Source organism: Carettochelys insculpta, chromosome 7 (genome assembly GCF_033958435.1).
Source record: "Carettochelys insculpta isolate YL-2023 chromosome 7, ASM3395843v1, whole genome shotgun sequence".
In the NCBI taxonomy this organism is placed as follows: Eukaryota; Metazoa; Chordata; order Testudines; family Carettochelyidae; genus Carettochelys; species Carettochelys insculpta.
In genome coordinates this window covers 71732871-71751609 of record NC_134143.1, presented here as the reverse complement: position 1 = coordinate 71751609, position 18739 = coordinate 71732871, and the positions used below count along the sequence as shown (strand labels likewise).

At 48.2% G+C, this 18739-nt stretch overlaps 1 protein-coding gene across 2 annotated transcripts in view; it reads left to right on the top strand.

The window, feature by feature from the left end:
* Positions 1-9000, top strand: part of CNNM2 (cyclin and CBS domain divalent metal cation transport mediator 2) — a 196974-nt gene extending 187974 nt beyond the window's left edge. For both annotated transcript variants that reach the window (XM_074999245.1, XM_074999244.1), the window contains one exon: positions 1107-9000. In XM_074999245.1, coding sequence (XP_074855346.1) covers positions 1107-1316 — 210 coding nt within the window. In that variant the 3' untranslated portion in view covers positions 1317-9000. The remainder of the gene's footprint in view (positions 1-1106) is intronic.
* Positions 9001-18739: the final 9739 nt, after the last annotated feature.

Genomic DNA, 18739 nt, shown 5'->3' with positions numbered 1-18739 from the left:
TTCGACTGCAAGGGCCAATTATCCTTTTGTGTGCAGGGGTAAACCAAGGTTGTGTTGAACCCACATGCCTTGAAATTGCTCTGCACGATATGATCCTAATAAGAAGCAAAACTCCTTTCCCACCTGCTTCATTTTCCCAACCCCCAGGACAATCAGTGGTTGCTGCTCAGACTTGAGGTTGTCCATAAATATGCATGATTTCAAACCTCAACACACTGACATAACTGGGAAGGTGAATCCACTGCAGGGAAAGGGGATTGCTCGCTGTTTTCAGGAGGGAGCTCCACAATTCCCCATGAAACGCATGGCATTACTATCAGATACAGTATGAAGTTACTGGGTTTGCTCTTCTTTGGAGCATCAGGTAGCAGGACAAAGTATTGAAGTATTTGACCTATATGCTAACTCCAGTATAGCAAACCCAAATTCCAGTTAGCTTCCTAGAAAGATGGCTAGATTAAGATATGTTTCAGATGGCTAATCTGATGTTGGCCCTGTGTAGTGCTCAGATTTTACTCTGGCAAATGCCCACTGGCATCACAGCAAGGACTTCAGGATTTGGCCCAAGCTGAATGCGAGGCCACAGAATGTTGAACTACATCAGAATTATAACACTTGTTTGACTTGCTGTGTACAGAGGGCTCTCCAGATCTGATCCCAAGTTCGCTAAAGTTACAGGAAAGACTCCCATTGACTTCAGTGGGCTTTGGATGAGTCCCTAAAAATTTGCATCACAACATCAATGGCTTTTAGCTAGGAGTAACTGGAAGTCCCTGGAAACCTTTACGAGTATATCCAGTGGGACAAAACTGTGCGTCACAACAATGGCAACGTTATCATCACAATGTTGTGTCACACTGAACTCTCACCACATCATGATGATAAGTTAGGGTTCTCTGTTATCGTAGTAGGCTTGCAGAACTCAGCCCTGTCTTACAGGAAGTTGGATGGACGCATGGAAACCAAGGTTGAAAGGAGAATTTGGCAAGAGGAGAGAGTGTGCGTTCATAGTGTCCTATAAGACACCAGCAGTAGAAACCAAAGTGTTATTGTGTCTTTTTGTGTGTTTGTTCCCCACTCCCAACCCTCTTGTGTGCATGAAATAGATATCAAGACAGCAGTACCAAAATGCCCTGATGGCATCCCGGATGGACAAGACACCTCAGTCCTCGGACAGTGAAAACACTAAAATAGAACTGACTCTTACGGAGCTGCATGATGGTTTGCCAGATGAGACAGCAAACCTGCTGAATGAACAGAACTGCGTGACACACAACAAGTCCAATCACAGTATGCACAGTGAAGGCTCCATCTAGGAGCTACCAGTCTGCATCCCCTTCCCACCCCTGACTTCAGCAGGACCAGTCCTTGCTCCTGCTTGACTGCAAATGCTCTTAGTACATGCTTGCAATGCTGTGCTGCATCCAGTGTTCTGAGACCAAAGACTTAGAGCCCTTCCTGGGAGCAGAAGAGGAAGAAACGGGAAGAAATGAGAACACAGCAAAACAAAACAAAAAAACCAAACCACCCTTGGGCAAGGTGAGCACCCATTGGAGAACGATGGAATTCTTCCTTGCAAAGTAGAATCGTGTTAATTTTTTTCAGCCGTTTCTTTGATCTTCATTGGTTTTCCCTCCTTCCTAGATGCGCACAGAGAAGTTTTTAAAACTTCTCTGATTATTTTTTCAAGAGAGATCATGTTTTTAAAAAGAATTTTGCAGAGTTTTAAATTGTTGCTGTCCCTTCCCTCCCCCAAATAGGCTCTGTTGTGACTTTGTGAATCAGGTCCTGTGCCCTAGACCTGTTTCCATCCCTCCTTTTGGTCCTGTCTGTTGCCCTGTTGTTCAAACACTAACTGGTACCCATATGTATTTGTGTTCTAAGAACAAAGAACGGATGAGACTTCAAGAAACTTGTGGCTTAGCGGTATGGAAGTTTGGAGAAATGGGCATTATTTTCTCCCCAGTTCCCCTTCAGGGAAGGGGTGGTTATTTTGGCTGCATGCATTCATAGTGTCTGAAATTTCAGATGGTTCCCTGTAAAACAAACAAATTGTTACATTTACAGTTTTATAACCTCCACAGATGTTGTGTGTTTTGAATGTGAAGATGGGTTTTTAATCGACAAAACTGCAGTCTCATCTGATTACACATCAGGATAAATTTCCCTAGTAGCATAATGGGCAATCTTTGCCCCCTGGGATTTGAATGAATGTTGCTGGGAATCACAGAGCCACGTTCCCTGCCTCCCCTGCTGTACTGAAAGTGTGAAACCCAAAATGTAAAATCTCAGACTCTAACATACTGAAGCAGTCAATGAGCCCTTCACTTTAACCAAAGCATGTTTGCAGGGCATGTTAAATAACTGGGAGAGAATTTAGGACAAACATTGCCATGGAATTGTTTTTGTGGTAAGGCAAAAGATGCTGCTGCGTCAATGCCCAAAACAAATCCTTCAGATGGATCCTAAACCTTTGCCAGTGCTGCCTCCCCCTTCCCTTGGCCCAGCTTGAAAGCGCCTTCTCTGTGTTTGAAAGAAGTTTGAGTGTATAATTATGTCTGTGCAAACACGTTCTGAAAAGATGCAATATTTCACTGCAGCAGCTCGTTGCAGGAAGCCTGAGCATCCTGCTGCCATGTGGGGTTTGGCCCATTTGCATTAGGCCTTGGGAAGCTTTCTGGTGTTCCCTCAGAGATCGGATCCCAGAGGGGTCCATGTGAATCCTGTTGAGGACTGTTTATAAAGTCCTCAACGGGGGGTGTGGCACTTCCAGGCATGGTATCAACATGTTGGACCAATGAGACTGGGAAATTCAGCCCTGAAATGTAACTCCAACATTTTTAACCTGATATTTTAGAAAATGCTGCAGCTTTTTCCTTTGAAAAGTTGTGCCAGGGATCTGCTTTGACATTTCCTGTCCCCTGTCGGTTCTGGAACAGTGCTGCAAGAGAGCCGCACACACCTGAGCACAGATGTGCCATGCATGCCTTGGGTAGAGCTGGCAGCTTATTTACACCATCTGATTGTGTAGCCCAAGCAATCACCCTTGCAGCTGACTCAGAGAAAGGAGTTGTTAGAATACTAACTGTAGAGGAATGATCTGTTTCCTCACTCTGGTCCCTTTTATTTCAACTGCCATTGTGCCCTCATGGTAATCCTAAAATTCAGTGTGCTTGGAGATGTCTAATTTGATTAGATTTCTGGTTTTCACAGTGCTTTGTGGCTTTTTTTACAAGTATTTGTTCCCCCTTAACATGAACTGCAGAAGCCATGTGCTCATGAGGGCAAGGGACCCCTGTCTCTGTGGGGTCACTATTCCAAACTCTCCAGTCTGTCTTAGCATAACTTTTCTCATCACAATTCCAAATTTGGTAAGAGAAGGTGAAGTAACCTTCACAAAGCTAGTTGGTCAGAGGTGTGACTTTCATAGCAAATTGACGGCCTCTGGATGGGAACACGAGCTCCCATGAATTGGCTTCAGGGACAAGGCACGCTATCCTGCCCTCTGAAAATATCCTCTCTCTCTGAGGTCCTGGGGTTTTCCTGCTGTAGTGTGTGGGGGCACAGCTGAGATGGGCATTCAAGGAAATGGCTAGCAGTCCACGTGGCAGGTCCCATTGCAAGCAAAGGGAAGACACACCCAACTCAAGAACCAGTTATAGAGTTTGTACTGGAGTTTGCAGAAAGTGTCCTTGCTATTACTGCTGCAGTGGAAATCTCCAAGCGTCCAAGAGCTCCTCCTACGCTGAAGGCTTATGACCAGAGCAGACACAGAGCAACATGAGTCTCCACTATGCTGTCCAAATTCAGAGTGCTTGATGCTACGTGCTGTGCTGGCTACACCCAATAAAAAAGCTCTCAAGCATGAAATGCTGTCGTGAAATAAGGCATCAGCTGATAGCTTTGGGAGCTGTGGGATTTTTCTTCAGTCCTTGACCCTTGTGAGGCTTTTATTTGTAGAAAGGATACGGCATCTTTAACATTGGTTCCTGTGGCCTGAATTGCATCCTTCTTCCACCTGCATCAAAGTACAGCACAAGGTGCAGAATTCAGCCTGTTAGCTGCTGACCCGGGTGAGGAAGGAGGGTGTGCAACCATGGTTACTTAGATTGATAAAGTTTTTGCACAAGAGTCCTCTGAAGTGAGGTTTTCCACACTAATGTCTTAAGTGCACAACTGTGAATTAATTTGTACATTCCTGTTGGTCAGCTCCTGTTTGAATGAAATCTGAATCCGTTGTAACCATGATTTTAAATTCTGTGTGTTGCCAAATCTTTGTAAAGAGTGAAGGAATGTTCTTGCTTTATAATGAGAATCTCCCTCTACAATCAAGACTGACTCTGACCTGGAGATCGTATGAAGCACGTGAAGCTCGGAGTGCAGAGGTGGATTTAGCATATAACCTTCCCCTTCTGCAGACCCTCATCACAGGTGAGAGTTTGCAGGGCACTCGTCATTCCACTTGTCTGCATCCCACAGTCCCTGCACAGTGAGAAGTCTTTCTCCAGGGACAGTGTAGGACTTGGTGACGGTAGAAGATGAGGGCCAGCACCGAGGTATGTTACCAGAGATAGGGGTGAGCCCAGAATTGGTATAGCTGATCCATCTCAGTCTAATATGTGTTAAGGTAGGTGGAGACCCAGGACTGGCATAGCAGGAGGTGCTACAGATCAGATGGAGATGCATCAGCAGAGCTGGATGGGGCAGGCTTCCCTGCCTTGGTCATTGCTTTTGTTCCCAGACAATTCACTATCCAACTGTCCCATACCATTTTGTCGTTGCTCCTGTACTGCCCTCAGAGTGGTGCCCAATATTGTTTCCATATGTAGCAGTCAGTCTAACCTCTCTCTTTCCATATATCTATAGATAGATAGATATATACACTCTCTCTCTCCAGCCTCATCTTACTGTTCACGTCCCTTGTGCACTCACTTCTACTGGGGAGAAGGAGGCATAGCAGGAAGGGGAAAACTGAATGGACTCTGCGACAACCCACCAGTCGCTCCCCATTGCTGCTCCTTCCCTGTCTGTGCGCATGTCGTTAGGCAGGCTTAGGGTCTGGCCTGGGAGAAGGTGCTGCAGGAAGATGCTGGAGTGTTGTGTTTGACAGCGGCTCAAAGGAAGGTTAAGTGGCTGATTGAGGAGCGACAGTACTTTGCCCCCTTTGGTTGCAGTAGTGTTTCATTTGATGTCTGGAGCTCAGCCACAAGGGGTGCGTGCGTGTCTGTATGTGTGATAGAATAGCAGCGTGTGGCAGATTGCAGCATTGTTTCCTCACTAGTATCTCAGGTGGGTGTCCCATGTGGAGGGAATGACTAAGTTCTACAGGACCTGCTGGGAAATGCATCTTCCTTGGGCTGTTATAGAACAGATACAAACATCATTTCCACGTGATGTATGTACCCTGTTATATGACATCACTCGTTTAAAACTAGGACCTGCGTACCAGTCATGATGTTATCCAGTGTCTGGATTAGTTTAGAACTAGCAAACGTGGGGAAGGGTGGGTGTTACCCTTACAGTATCTGTGTTACCATTGCAATGTGAGACTTTATACCGCAGGTGTCTGACTGGCATTTGTAGATTATATAGAAACGTTTATACTGTCCACTTCGATGGCATAACTGGGCTGTGCTCAGTAGCACTGTGTAAAGCAGACCTTGGATTTGCGGTACCTCATGCTGCTTTGGTTTTGTGTATACGGTGTGGCTTTTCTTAGGCTGGCCATCGTTTGGCGTCAGAAAGATCCAAATGAATAGTTGGCCCATGGACTGGAGAGATAATAGGGAGTTGGCCTCTTCTGACAGGGAAATAATCAAGCGATCCTAAAGGCCGAGTGGTTTATCCTGCCTGAATTGTTGCAGCAAGTGTCCCTCTTCCTGGTTCTGACCGGGGGTGAGGTGCACCTCGAGTGTGGGAGGTCAGATGCTGGTGCACTAGGCAAGGTGCTCTCCCTTTGGGGTCCCTCTGGCAAGAGTTGCTTCAGGAGTGCTGCTAGCCCAGTGGCACACTGAGCTGATGTGGCCGCTCAGCTGTAGCAGGTAAGGCCTGGCATTGAGGAGCCTAATAGCAAAACACGGGCTTGCCTCATTTTTCCCCCTTCTGCCCCCAAATTATCATCCAGGTTTACTCTGCTCCTCTCCAAAAAGCCATTCTTCGTGCTCTGGTTAGTCTCAGCACCTCACTTCCCTCCAGTGCTAGCTGCCCACGCTGGGAGGGCATGTATGGGGTGAGGCGCATTGTGGCTATGGTACTTCCCTCTCCTAGCACAGGTTAGATTTCTGGTTTGTATTTTGTGTGTTTTATCGCTTTTTTCTACATGAGCCCCTGGAAGTGGGGCTTGGGACGGCTGTAGCAGGCCTGAGGAGGGAAAGGAAAAACTCTCTAAGGCAGGAAATCCCCTTCCTTTCCTCCTGAGCTGGGGGAGGTGAACGCAGGTGGCATGGACCTGAAATGATGCAGTTGGCCTTTCCCAATGAAGAAGCCTGGTTAGCGATGTTTACCTGCCATGAGCCCTGACTTCTGGCTTGGCATGGGAGACACGTTACACATCTGAACCCCAAATTTCCATGAGTCGCATGGAGCCTTCTCTTCCGTCCTACGCACCACACCCCCTTTTGCATGCTGCTTTAAATTCTCTCCAGGGGATGGCTCAGTGTGTGCGTTACTCAATTCCGTTTGGTTTTGTTCTTCTCAGATCTTCATCTGCAAGCCAAGATGATTGTTGGTTTAGTCATTTTTGCACCCCTTGGGTCGTCTTATAACAGTTCTGCACATTGAGATAAGGTTTTTGGCTCTTCTGATTCTCCTTCCCACCCCAAACTTATGGTTATATGATTTCTCCTGCGACTTTTACATTTGAACTGGGCTGGTGGCTAGAATCCTGCAGAGCCCAGTTGTCAAGAAAAAGCCAGTAAGAAAGTCTAATTCTATTTTAGCGAAGTCCTCACAGTCCTTTTCTTCCTCTGCAAAGAATGGTTTGAAGGGGTATGAAAAGAACCTGTCTGTTGCAGGGAGATGTTTGAGATTTGATAGGCACTAGTATGGAAGGTCAGATCCAGATAAGAGTCTGTGGATGAAGTCTGAGACTGCAAGCAGCTGTGACACTCGAGGAGTTGCTAGGAGGTGCTGGTATCTCTAGAAGTCTTCTTCCACTGGCCCTGTACCTAAATGCTCCCTCCAAAGGAATTCAGTTTTCTAGCAGCACTTGGTTGATTTGCTCCTCATGGAGCAAAAAATGTGGTTACTTCTGTGCTGCAGCTCTCAAGTGCCCTGTTCTGTGCCAAAGGGTGTCAGCAGGCAGGGGACATTCAGGCTCTGGAGTGAGTGCACAACGCAGAGGTTTTATAAGAAGGAGGCATTTTGCCTTCTGATATCAGGGATGCTGCAAGTAAGGTATTCAAATAGGTGTCAGGCAGGTAACCTGGATTTTACACCTGTCATTGAAAGTGTAGCTATTTGCATTAATGCCTTCTGGGCCCATCCCCAGGTCAGCACCTCCAGCACTAAGAGGTTAATTAGGTTTGTTCACATTTGTTCACAAAGGGAAGAGAGGAGCTAGCTAGGGGATGTGCAGCACAGTTCCTACTTCCTCGAGTCTGTGTTCCATGCTTGGGCTGGGAAGGTTTGTGTTGATGGATGTGCACTTAGATAAAGCATTCTGTTATTCTGGATAACGTTTCTTTCGTACGTGGATGTAACTTGACACTGCTGTGACTCGGTGTCTAGTTCGCTGGCATGCACTCACTACTTTGGTGGAGTTTGAAGGGAAGGAGGAGAAATGCAATTGCAGAATACAGTAATTGACTGTCCTGTTCTGATTGTTTCCCCCTACTCCTCCCATAATAATCGTAGCCATCGAAAAGGGAGGGACAGCACTCAGATTTGCTGCATGCTCACATGGAGTTTGGATGATGGGACCATCTCAGGGTCAGCACGCACTTCCAACACTAAAGGTACGGCCCCACAGCATTTTGGAGCTCATGGGAGCGACTCTCCTTGCCTGAGTTGATAGACTAGACCAGCAGGGCATGTTCTAGCACTCTACAAATAGCTGTAGTGGAGTTCACGTCTGAGCTCTGGTCTAAACTGCAGCTTTAAACTGCTGTCTGTACAGCACTTTCAGAGCACCAGCAAGCCCAACCCTGTTGTCCCAGGCTGGGAGGGTCACAGCCAGAGGCTCCAACACACTGTGCTGACGTACTGGGGAAGTCTGAACCTGCGTTTCATGTCCTCAGATTTCCTGCTGACTTATTCTGGCTCGATGATTTGTAGGGTTGGGCTCCAAGGGGTGAACTGCAAATCTTTAGTTGTTCTTAACACTATTTGAGATCCTAGGTGGAGATGTCTTGATGCCAAATCCATTTAATCTGGTAGCCCAACTATTGGCAAAAGTGCTTCTCTGTCACTTAACAAGCCAAGATCTCTGGTTCAACATTCAGCTGTGTCTGCAACAGCTGCTACATTTCCTGATCGCTAAAACCAAGCCAGTTCACAGTAGTTAAACCTGACCTTTAAAACCAGTGCAGATTTTCTTCAACTTCTATTCATAAAACCTTTCCTTTCTCCACTGAAAAGCTTTGAAGTTCACCTTTAAAATTTGCGTTCCCAGCAGTTTAAACCCATACAACTGTCTTTAGATTATGCTGCTATTCCTGGGCCTTTTCACTATGTCTTATTGTCCATCAGATGTGCTCTTTGCTAATTGTATCATATTGTACATTTCTCTGGTTTTTATCAGCGATGTAGTATTCTGACTACAGTATTTCAGATTGTGTACATAAACCAGAATAAGCACAAATGAAATCAATGAACAAAGTGTATACATTTCAAAACCCAATTGTCATATGAATGAATGTTATAATTGTTCCAGTTGTGTTGTAGATTTCCAATCTCTTCTATTTATTTTGTACCTGATTTATTTGTATATATTGTGATTTTGTTTAAAAGCATTTTGTTTACTTCAGTTCTTTTTAGATAAATGATGATTTTTCTGTTGAACATTCCAGTTTATGCATTTTCCCTGCTCCATGTTTCATCTTTATTTTATTTAAAGGGCAGATTGATAACTTCATCTTCACCTCTAGTATGAGGCTGGCATGAAAGGGGCTGAGCACCTGGAACTCCAGTGATGGCAGCAGATTAGGATCCAGGGCCTTGTTGATCACAGATCATGATCAATTCTACCTCAACTTATTGCTTCCCTCTTAAGTTGCCAGGAGTGTCAGAGGGCTTGATCTTATTCCCATGGGAGTCAGTCTTGCCACTGGCTCTTGAGGAGCTGGATTGGGCTCAGAGCTATATATGTTAGAGACAGAAAAGACTTCAATGGCCGTGCCAGCAACGGACTCATTGGCTACATCTACACTAGCCCCAAACTTCGAAATGGCCATGCAAATGGCCATTTCGAAGTTTACTAATGAAGCACTGAAATACATATTCAGCGCTTCACTAGCACGCGGGCGGCCGCAGCACTTCGAAATTGACGCGGATTGCAGCCGCGTGTCTCATCCCAACAGGGTCCTTTTCGAAAGGACCCCGCCTACTTCGAAGTCCCCTTATTCCCATCTGCTCATGGGAATACGGACTTCGAAGTAGGCGGGGTCCTTTCGAAATGGAGCCCCGTCGGGACGAGCCGCGTGGCGGTGAGGCGCGTCAATTTCGAAGTGCCGCGGCCGCCCACATGCTAGTGAAGCGCTGAATATGCATTTCAGCGCTTCATTAGTAAACTTCGAAGTGGCCATTTGCGTGGCCATTTCGAAGTTTGGGGCTAGTGTAGATGTAGCCAATGAGTCCATTGCTGGCTGCCAGAAAGTTGAGGAGTTGATGGCAGTAAACACCGACTAGCTCCTGGTGGAACATTGTCGGCCCTTCTAGCAAGTGTGTCCTTTTTCTTCCACTAAAAAATCCCTTCTTTACATCCCTTTATTCCAATATAACAGAGTTGTTTGTCATTACATGTAAGCGAAGTGTAATGCATTCCCTCAGGTTATGTTCATTGTAGGTGCTGTATGGGCATCAGCTGGAAAGCTAGCAATGGACTTGGGACAGGTTGTGGAGCTGCTAGTCCCACGTGCGTATGTAGTGTAGTGAACTACCATGTTACATGCCTGTTACACCTCATCGACTTCATTCACATTAGATTACCCAATAAGGTTTGATGGTACCATTCCATATAAGCTTGAGCTGTGTGGACAGAGCTCTCCAGTCAGAGTAGATAGCTCAGTGGTTACAGTCATTGGCCTTATAAACCAGGAGTTGTGAGTTCAGTCCTTATAGGGACAAGTACTTAGGGGCATGTTAGTGGAAGAGCTGTTAGGGATAATGTAGGTGGTGCTAGGTCCTGCTCTGAGTGCAGGGAATTAGACTTGATGACATCTTGAGGTCCCTTCCAGCTCTATGAATCTGAGATGCTGCCTATGGTTATGGACCCTTTCCCCTTCCTTTCTGCTGGCACTGCTTTAGAAATTGTTCTCACTTGAACTCTGGTTGCTGAAGATGGTGGCAATTGTTTGGCTTCTTCCTTTGCAGCCACCATTTTGATTCATCAGGTGAGCTCCTGGTGAAGACTGGCCCACTCCATGTCTCTCCAAGCCTTGATGTTTGCTCTCTGTAAGTAGTAGTATATGTGGCTAGTTCTTCTCTCCTTGTGTCCTACACCCCTAATCATTTAGCTAAGTTCTAACTTTTAGGGCTCTCCCTTTTACCCCCCAGCAGCCTTTCTTTATAACATGAAAATAAAACTGCTGAACTAGATGGAGTGTAACCCTGCCCAGAGTCGCCTTTGCTCTTTTTAGTGCACTGAATTGCCACTCCTTCCTAAATATTAGCTTGATGATGTGTGTTAATTCTTCTTTTCAGTATATCAGATAAGCCCTTGGATTACTTCCCGCCCTTCCTTCTCCTTGGCACTGCAGCTGATGGACTCTGTCATCATCAGAGTTTCTTGTGGTTTAACCAGCTAGGCTTGTGTTGCACAGCCAGGTATTGGTTTGTGGTGACTGCCATGTTATACCCTCAAAAAGGGGTGACTTTATTAAAGACCCGAGTTGCAATTAACCCCTGGACGAAAAGCCAGTGGAGATAGAACATTTAGCAGCCATTCTCCGTTGCTCTTCATAAACAGTTTTGGGTGTCCTTCTGCATCACTTCCTGCTGAGCATCCCCAGGTCCCATGGCTCGACCCCAGTGGGAGGGAGAGTGCCAACAAACACAAGAGCCTCCTGAGTGAAGGACTGCTCTTTCACCCACATTATGGACATTGTCTCCCCATTGTGCTTAGAGATGTTTGTTCTGCTCTGTGGCTTCTGGCTTAGTAGTAATACTACTGGATCTTGAGGTGCCCTGGTGTCTACCATGCCTTTGATTTGAATGGCCACTTAGTGGCATCTTGCTACAATCTGCTCCATGTTTGTCTTTCTGGGATGGTGGTAGTTTGGAAGTGCTGGTTTGGAAGTAAAACCAAAGGTGGCAGCAAGCAATCAGTGGCTTGTTCTTTCTTGGTCATGGAAGGAGAAACTTGTGGGTCCTCACCTGTGCTTGGGATGCCCACATCAGTGCACAGTCAAGGCTGCTTAATAGGTTTATTGGAGCTAAGATACCACAGTTAAGCGTTTTAGAGACCACAGACAGTGGCAGAGAGGTTCTTGGCTCACGTGCAGTCTTTCCAACCCAGTGGTAGCTGAGAGATGAAACCGTTCCCTTTCGCTTGGCGTTGGAGATGTCTGCAGTGTTAATGCTGAGGTTTGAATAGTGCCCACTGTAGCCTTCCTATGTACCAGGACAAATGCTCCTGCACTGGCTGCCAGTTCAGAGACCTAGTTCTGGGCATCTCAGGCTGCTCCTGCCCATTTCTGAAGGCCTGCAGCATACACCAGCAATCACATCACAAATACAGTCATCTCCTCTTCTGGCTGATCCCCGTCCTTCCCCAGCACTGGGCTTGAGCTATGACAAAGCCCATTTCCAAAAGTAGCAGGTCAGCTCCAGCCCAGCTTCTTCCCAGGGAATTCTTTTGGGGCAAGAATTCAGTATTGCAGCTTAATCTCCAAACAAGTCCAAAACAAGGGATTTTGGGATCAGTTTGAAACAGATGGATATATGCCCTAGAAGCGCTGGTCTATGTGGCAAAGGGTGGACATACTAAGGCAAGATATGGGCTTTTTGCTGCTGGAATACCAGGCTGCCGAGGTCTCTTCCAACGCTATGATTCTGTGAAGCAAACTAGGGCATGAAGAGCAAGAGTAAATGGTTGCTCGTTTCCTGAGTTTAAGAAAAACTTCTGGAGCCAGCATGGAACTTTATGGCACATGGAACAGCAGAGCAGGATGTCCTATGGCCCAGGGAAGGATCTGGGCTGCCATAGCTTTGTGGGTGTTTATCTGACTCAGCCTGTCACTTTCCCATCAGCAAATTAGCATCAAATAGTTTCCATAACTCCGGATGCTAGAAGAGGTGTCTCCCCATCAAAAAGTCGTAAATAGCCAATTGTTTGGAAGGGGGCTATTTTTGGAGAGCATTTTGAAAGGCAGAATATTTAAAGCTGTTCTGTGACCTCCTGGAAAACTTGAGGCACTCTAAATTTACTGAACTAAAGCTTAAAAAATTCAAATGTCTAAACTTGGAGAACAACTTTTAAACAAAGTAAATCCTGCCATGGCCTCATCATGAAAGGGCCAGTGACCGTCAGAATCCTCCTTGGTCATCCTTCATTTTTTTGTAATAACATCTTGGAGCTTGGGAATGCCTGGATCTGTCTCAATGGGATACAAGGAAGAGCCCCTCCCAGACTTCTCTTGCTTCCCACAGCAACTGGGAAAGGACTGTGAGGAGGCCAGATGGGCTCAAGAGCAACAGGCCAAATCTAGAGCCAAAGCTGAAAAGTGGGAGATGCAAGCAGTGCGGGTTTCTTTACTCTTATTCTGCAGCTAGTGGCCAGCCCCTAGGTCAGAACTAGTGCAACTTCTCTGGGGCAGGTATTGCTCATGTTTAGGGGACAAGGTTAAAATAAGCTCACTTCAGTTCAATTTGGTGACTTTCCTCACACTGTGTGTGCTTCCTTCCTCTGACTCTGTACAGCTTCACTCACCTGGGTACCAAACCCTCCCCCTGCCCAGCGGCCTACAGCCCCTGCTGTTCTAATCTCTCCGGTGAATTAGTACTGGGGTCTTTGCCCCCATGATCTCTCTGCACTTTGGACTAAGCCCCAGATTTGATCTCGAGTCACGTTGTACCCAAGAAACGAAGTGAGACTTGCAGCTGCCGCACAGAGCACAGATGGCGAGTTTGGCTTTGTTTAGTTGAAAAGAAAATCTGCTGGCACTTTGATTGGGCTGCAGTACCTCCAGGTAGCACTACTTCATCACTCCCAACCTGGAAGGCTGGAAATGGTCCATCCAAGCAGTTTAAGCTTGAACATCTCACTGCTGTTTTTATGAGACAATGATTTCCCTGTCCCAGCCTTGGGGCCCTGAAACTAACCTGCCTTATCAGTTTGTCCCAGCGTCATCAGTGGGGGCAGCACGGCTTGGACTGTGTTTTGTAGCTCTTGCATTCTTTGTTGGCTGTGCAGCAGCAGCACCACCACGCACCAACCCTGTGGCCAGGACAGCAGCTGCTTTGACAAGGAAAAGCTGTTCGAAGTGCAGGGGCTAATCCCATATGAATTATACGTTGGCGCTAACACCAGCTACTTACATACCCAGCCTTGTCAAATAGGTAAACAGGTAGGGAGCCTGGAAACCATCCTAAGCAAGACCAGGATAACGGTGACATGAGCTAAGCAGGGCATGGGCCTCTCACTGACATACAGAGTGAAACCTCTCTCGCTTCAGCACTGCAGTTACTTGGACTGGTCTTCAAGGATGGTAGTAGAGACTGGAACACAGTATCTCAGCCATGGACCATGTCAAAGCCTTGTTCCAACCAGGTGAAATTTGTAGGGTGTTGACGCCATCTGCCCCACTGCAGTGTCATTCTCACAAATTTTACCCACCCTGCACCCCATAAGGGGGCCCAAACAGGAGCATCGCCTCAACCTGAGCAGTCACAGCACCTGGAGCAGGGAGCTGAACCCAGCCAGTGCCATGGGACGAGAGCCACCAGTGTGGTATGCACAGTGTACTTAGTGTGCATCCCTGGTGCATGAGTGTGAGTACATAGCACTGGGAAGAACTGTTTAGTAAGGCTTGACTTTGTCTCAGAAGCTATTTCCAGTGTGGCAGCAGGCCAGCAAGCTACGCAGATGGGGCTTGGCTGAGCTCACACAAGTTTGAGAACCACAGGTTCAAAGAGTGAGCCTAGAACTCAGGATAAGCCTGTTGTGTGAGGTAGGGAGCACTCACCCATTGGACTTCGATTTTGGTTTGGGTGTATTGTTCTTTAGGACCACTGGCTGGACTGTGAGCCACTCTTGCCTGTAAGATTTATTTTGGGATGGAAAATGGGGTGAGTAGGAGGAAAATGTCCGTGGCTTTGGCTTTGCTTCAAGTAGAATGAAAAGGACAAGGTGGAAATGCTGTTGTGCTGGAGAAATCCCACTGCACTGCTCCAGAATATGCACTGCCGCCAGGTTAAGCTAGTCACCCCAAAGAGGTTCCTTTGAGACAGCAGTGGTTTGGGTTGATCTCTGTCTGCTGCACGTGACACTCTTTCCCCTTGCGCTGTAGTGTGCTCAAGTAGTGGGATACTGTGACTTCTCCAAGATGGGCAGCTAGATAATCACCAGTGCTTCTCCAGGGCCAGAGCTGATTTACGGCAGAGAACGACAGAACAGCAGCTTCTCCGATGCCCCATCAAATAGCGTTGTTTCTCAGCAGCCTGCTGGGTAACTCTGTGAGCTGTCTGAATGCCCTAATTCACTCATGCTCCACTTTACTTGTGAACTGACTGGGTGGCTACGCCCAGCGCACTGCGCCATAACGCCCCTTCCAACACAACTGGGATGGGGGCCCAGGCTGCGGTTTTCCTAAGCCCTGAGCTTCTGTACCGTGTTATAGTCTGCCCTGCAAGAGCATTCTCAGGGTTTGGTATCTTCAGCCTCTACCCGGAGTTATAACCAGAGGGAGATGGAAGAATTAAGATGAGAAGTGACTCTGGGTTAGAGTAGGACACGAGCCAAAGAACCTCCCCTAAACCCTACACAGAGGCGGCCCGAGGAGACTCCGTGGGGTGGCTGAAGAGGAAGCCACAGGCCAAAGCAATAGTGAATTCATGCTCCTGCCCCATGGGGAACAAGAGGGCACCTAGGAGAGAGAGAGACGAATGGTCCCTCTTCACACACTTGTCTGTCAGAACTGCTTTCCAGAACCCTGGTCCTCGCCTGGCTGCTGGAGATGACTCAGAGCAGGTCTAATCTCATGTCCTCAGGTAGGAGTGGGCCAGCTCATGCTCACAGAGCTATCCTTTGAACATGGCCCAGGGGGCTGCTGCCACCAGGGATTGTGCCCTAGGACTCAAGCCTGCAAGGCTCTGGTTCAGGAGCAAGCTAGTGTCATATTTCCACAAACCCATTCAATCCCAGCTCGTCCAAGTTGCGAAGAATTGCCATTGTCTAAGCACTAGGATGGTTCTAACAGGCCTACATAGCTGCTGCCCAAAGCCAGCACCCTAGGCACTGCCCTTAAGCCCTGAACTTCCAGTCAGCCACAGTGAAGGGTGGGTGCCAGGCACCTGCTGAGCCTTGGGGCCTCAGTGGCCCTGGCAGCAAAAGGAGCTTGTTATTGAACTGGTTGTGGGCAAGGGGCCATGAATGGGGCAGTCTCTCTACTTTCTAACATACTTAGCTCCCTCTTCCCCCTTTCTGGGGCAGTGTGTAAAGGTGAGAGTGAATTTCAGTTACCACAGCTCATGCAGGACTGGGCTCCTCTCGCTCCACTGCCATGGTGGGCAGGGCTTTTCTACTGAGGGGGTGGGGGCTGCTGCCTGGCACAAGCCCAAACATCCTTTTGGCCAAGCCCAGGCCCCAGCCCTTTCTGCGGTAGTGTCCCTCTTCACTCCATTTCCACCCCGTCACTTGATCTCCCCAGCCCGACTCTCTCATTTCCACCAGGCTGGCTCAGTTCCCATCCAGTGGGAGCAGTGGGATGGCACAAGGGGCAAGGGCAGCATGCAGCGCCCACCCTGCCCCCTGGCTAAGAGCCGGGGTGGGGAAGGACCATGTTGCTGTCAGTCCCGTTGCATGGTGCTGCCCACTGGCCAGTCAGCAGCTGCCTGGCGCCACCAGGAGCCCAGCTCAAGGGACTGTTCTTGTCAAATTGGACACCTGGTCAGCCTGTTGTAAGGCTGAGACTGGTGTGGACAAAAATTGCTCCTTGATGTGGCAGGGTCAGGGCACAATGTGAGATCCAGCCATGGCAAAGCAAGGGAAGGGGCGGGGGGCGCACACAAAAAAGGCAGCTGAGCCAGGGCTATGCTTGCATTACCAGGAGCACTGCCCTTCTGGCCTCCTTGCCCCAGCTCTTTGGGCCTGGAAGGCTGGCCAAGCTGTTCAAGGGCTGGAAAGGGCAATTGTGATCATCAGCTCTTTTATAGCACAGGTAGGTGGCCGGGGGGGGGGCACACATTGCAACCCCGTAAGATGGCAGCCCACTCATGGGGCGCACTCTCCGGCGATGGTTGCCCATCCCCAAAGGAATGCATAGAGCAGGTCTTTTAGCAAAACAATCACACCAGTGACGGCAACTCCCCCTTGTTCCATTGATTAATCAGTTTTGCTCTAAAAAATGTAGGCGGGTCTCAATAGGGTGCATTTCAGCTGCCAGGTGTGTGCTAGTGTGCAAACCCCAGCTGTAACTGCTTGTTCCCTGCAGCTATTCACCACCTCCAAGCACGTGTGTCTCAGCCCAAAGTGCAGCAGCCAGCTGTTTTGCCAAAGCAGAGCCTCCGTGTGACGTTACTCACCATTATATAGGCTCATAGTGATAAACACCTGAGGAAGTTACTGCAACAGGCTGTGAAGGGCGCCTCTTGGCTGCAGCTGTTGCTTGAGCAAGTCATTCTGGTGTGGCCTTGTGGCAGGGCGGGGCAGTGGGGGCGGGGGGGGGGGGGGGGGGGGGTGCTGGTCACTATTGCAGGCTGAGGTGACCTGGGCTCTGTTTAGAAGGTGTGTTGCTTTCAGTTGTGTCACTCTTTTTTTTTGGCACAGGGAGGAGGGGGCTGACAGTCAGTTGCATTAGAGAGAGAGAGGGGGTTAATACTTCTTTCTGTTGCTGTTGATAGAATTGTACCTTTCCCTGGCAAGTCTGTAAGCATCACCCACCCCCTTGGAGCCATTGCCGCAGGATGACGAACAAATGAATGTCTGCCAGTTCCCCACAGGCTAGCACCCCAAGCAGAGGCCTGAGGTGTTTGTTCTGAGCTGTACGGTCTCAGTTTTTCCTCCTCAGAACCCCTCCTCAGCAGCTGCCTAACCTGAAGTGCCTGTCAATATAATCCCTCTGGGGCATCTATAACTGGCTGACAATTATCAGGCACACCAATCTTAACAGCTGTGGCCTATCATGTAGCGCCTGTCTCACCTGCATATCCCTGCAGGGGGGAGTCTGACTGGGTATCAACACAGGGGCTACCCAAAACAACCCTCCCTGACATGGCCAGAGATTAGAGCATGTGCCCAGCCTGTGGGAAATTCTTTCCCCTGTCTGATAAGCAGGGATTTGACCTCTAGTCTCCTGGGTTTTGAATATTCTGTGGCCGCTTTGCCTCAACCTTTCCTGCTCCATTTAGCATAATTGTACAGGCTTCAGGCCAGCCTGTGTATGACTGGCCAGACAGGGAGGGGAGCTCAAGGCGCTGTTTCCTGGGGCAGAGGGAGGAATTGAACCTGGGTCTCCCACCTGAGGTGTCAGTGCTGCCACAATTACCTTGCCCAGTGGTTTGAGCACTGTCTCCTGGTGAAGGGGCTCAGTTCCAAAGTTCCCGGAGCTGGCTCATGCCTGTGAATTCCAATCAAGCTTGATGCTTCCTTCAGCCGAAACATAGGCACCAAATTCTCTTCCGGGTGGGAGATTTGGGCCTCTCCTATTGTGAGTTTAGGTGGCACCTCCCTCAGCTTGCCATGAAGCTTTCTTTTTCAGTACCTAACCCACCCCCCCCCCAAACCTGCCATGCATGGGACGCTACAGCTTGGTTTTGCTCAGTTTGACGGGACAAAAATTCCAAACAAGGAACATCAGGGCCTCTGGTTTGTATGTCTGATTTGAGAATACTCAGAACTAGTTTATGGACCACTAAAATAAGGCACCTGCTCTCATGGCAGTACAAACAAGGCAGGATCCTCAATGTAGTTGGTGAAGCACTGAGCCTACATCCCCTTGGTGAGTCTAGTCCTTAGCTCTTTCTGAGCTACAGTAAATGAGTAACTCCTGGATGCCTGGCTTCTTTTCAGCTGACCCTGGTTCTGGAGTCCTGTGCCTCAGAAAGTCTTGCAGAGGCTAATGCAGAAGCAGAGTCCTGAGGATGCTTTTCCTGTTTAGTTAAATTCTGCCTTACAGGTGGCCCTGTGCTGCTTCTAGTGCTACCAGCAATAATGGCAGGAAATGAAAAAAGTCACTTGTGAATAAGTGCTTAGTTTGTGGATTTGTTTCACGCACTTGTGTGACCAGATTCTTCAGGGTACATTAGGTACAGTAGACCCCTGATTTATGCAGGGGTTGCGTTCTTGCACAACCCTGCATAAGTCAAATTTTGCATAGCTTGGGGGAGGTGGGCAGGAAACTGACCAATGCAGCAGCCTGCCTCT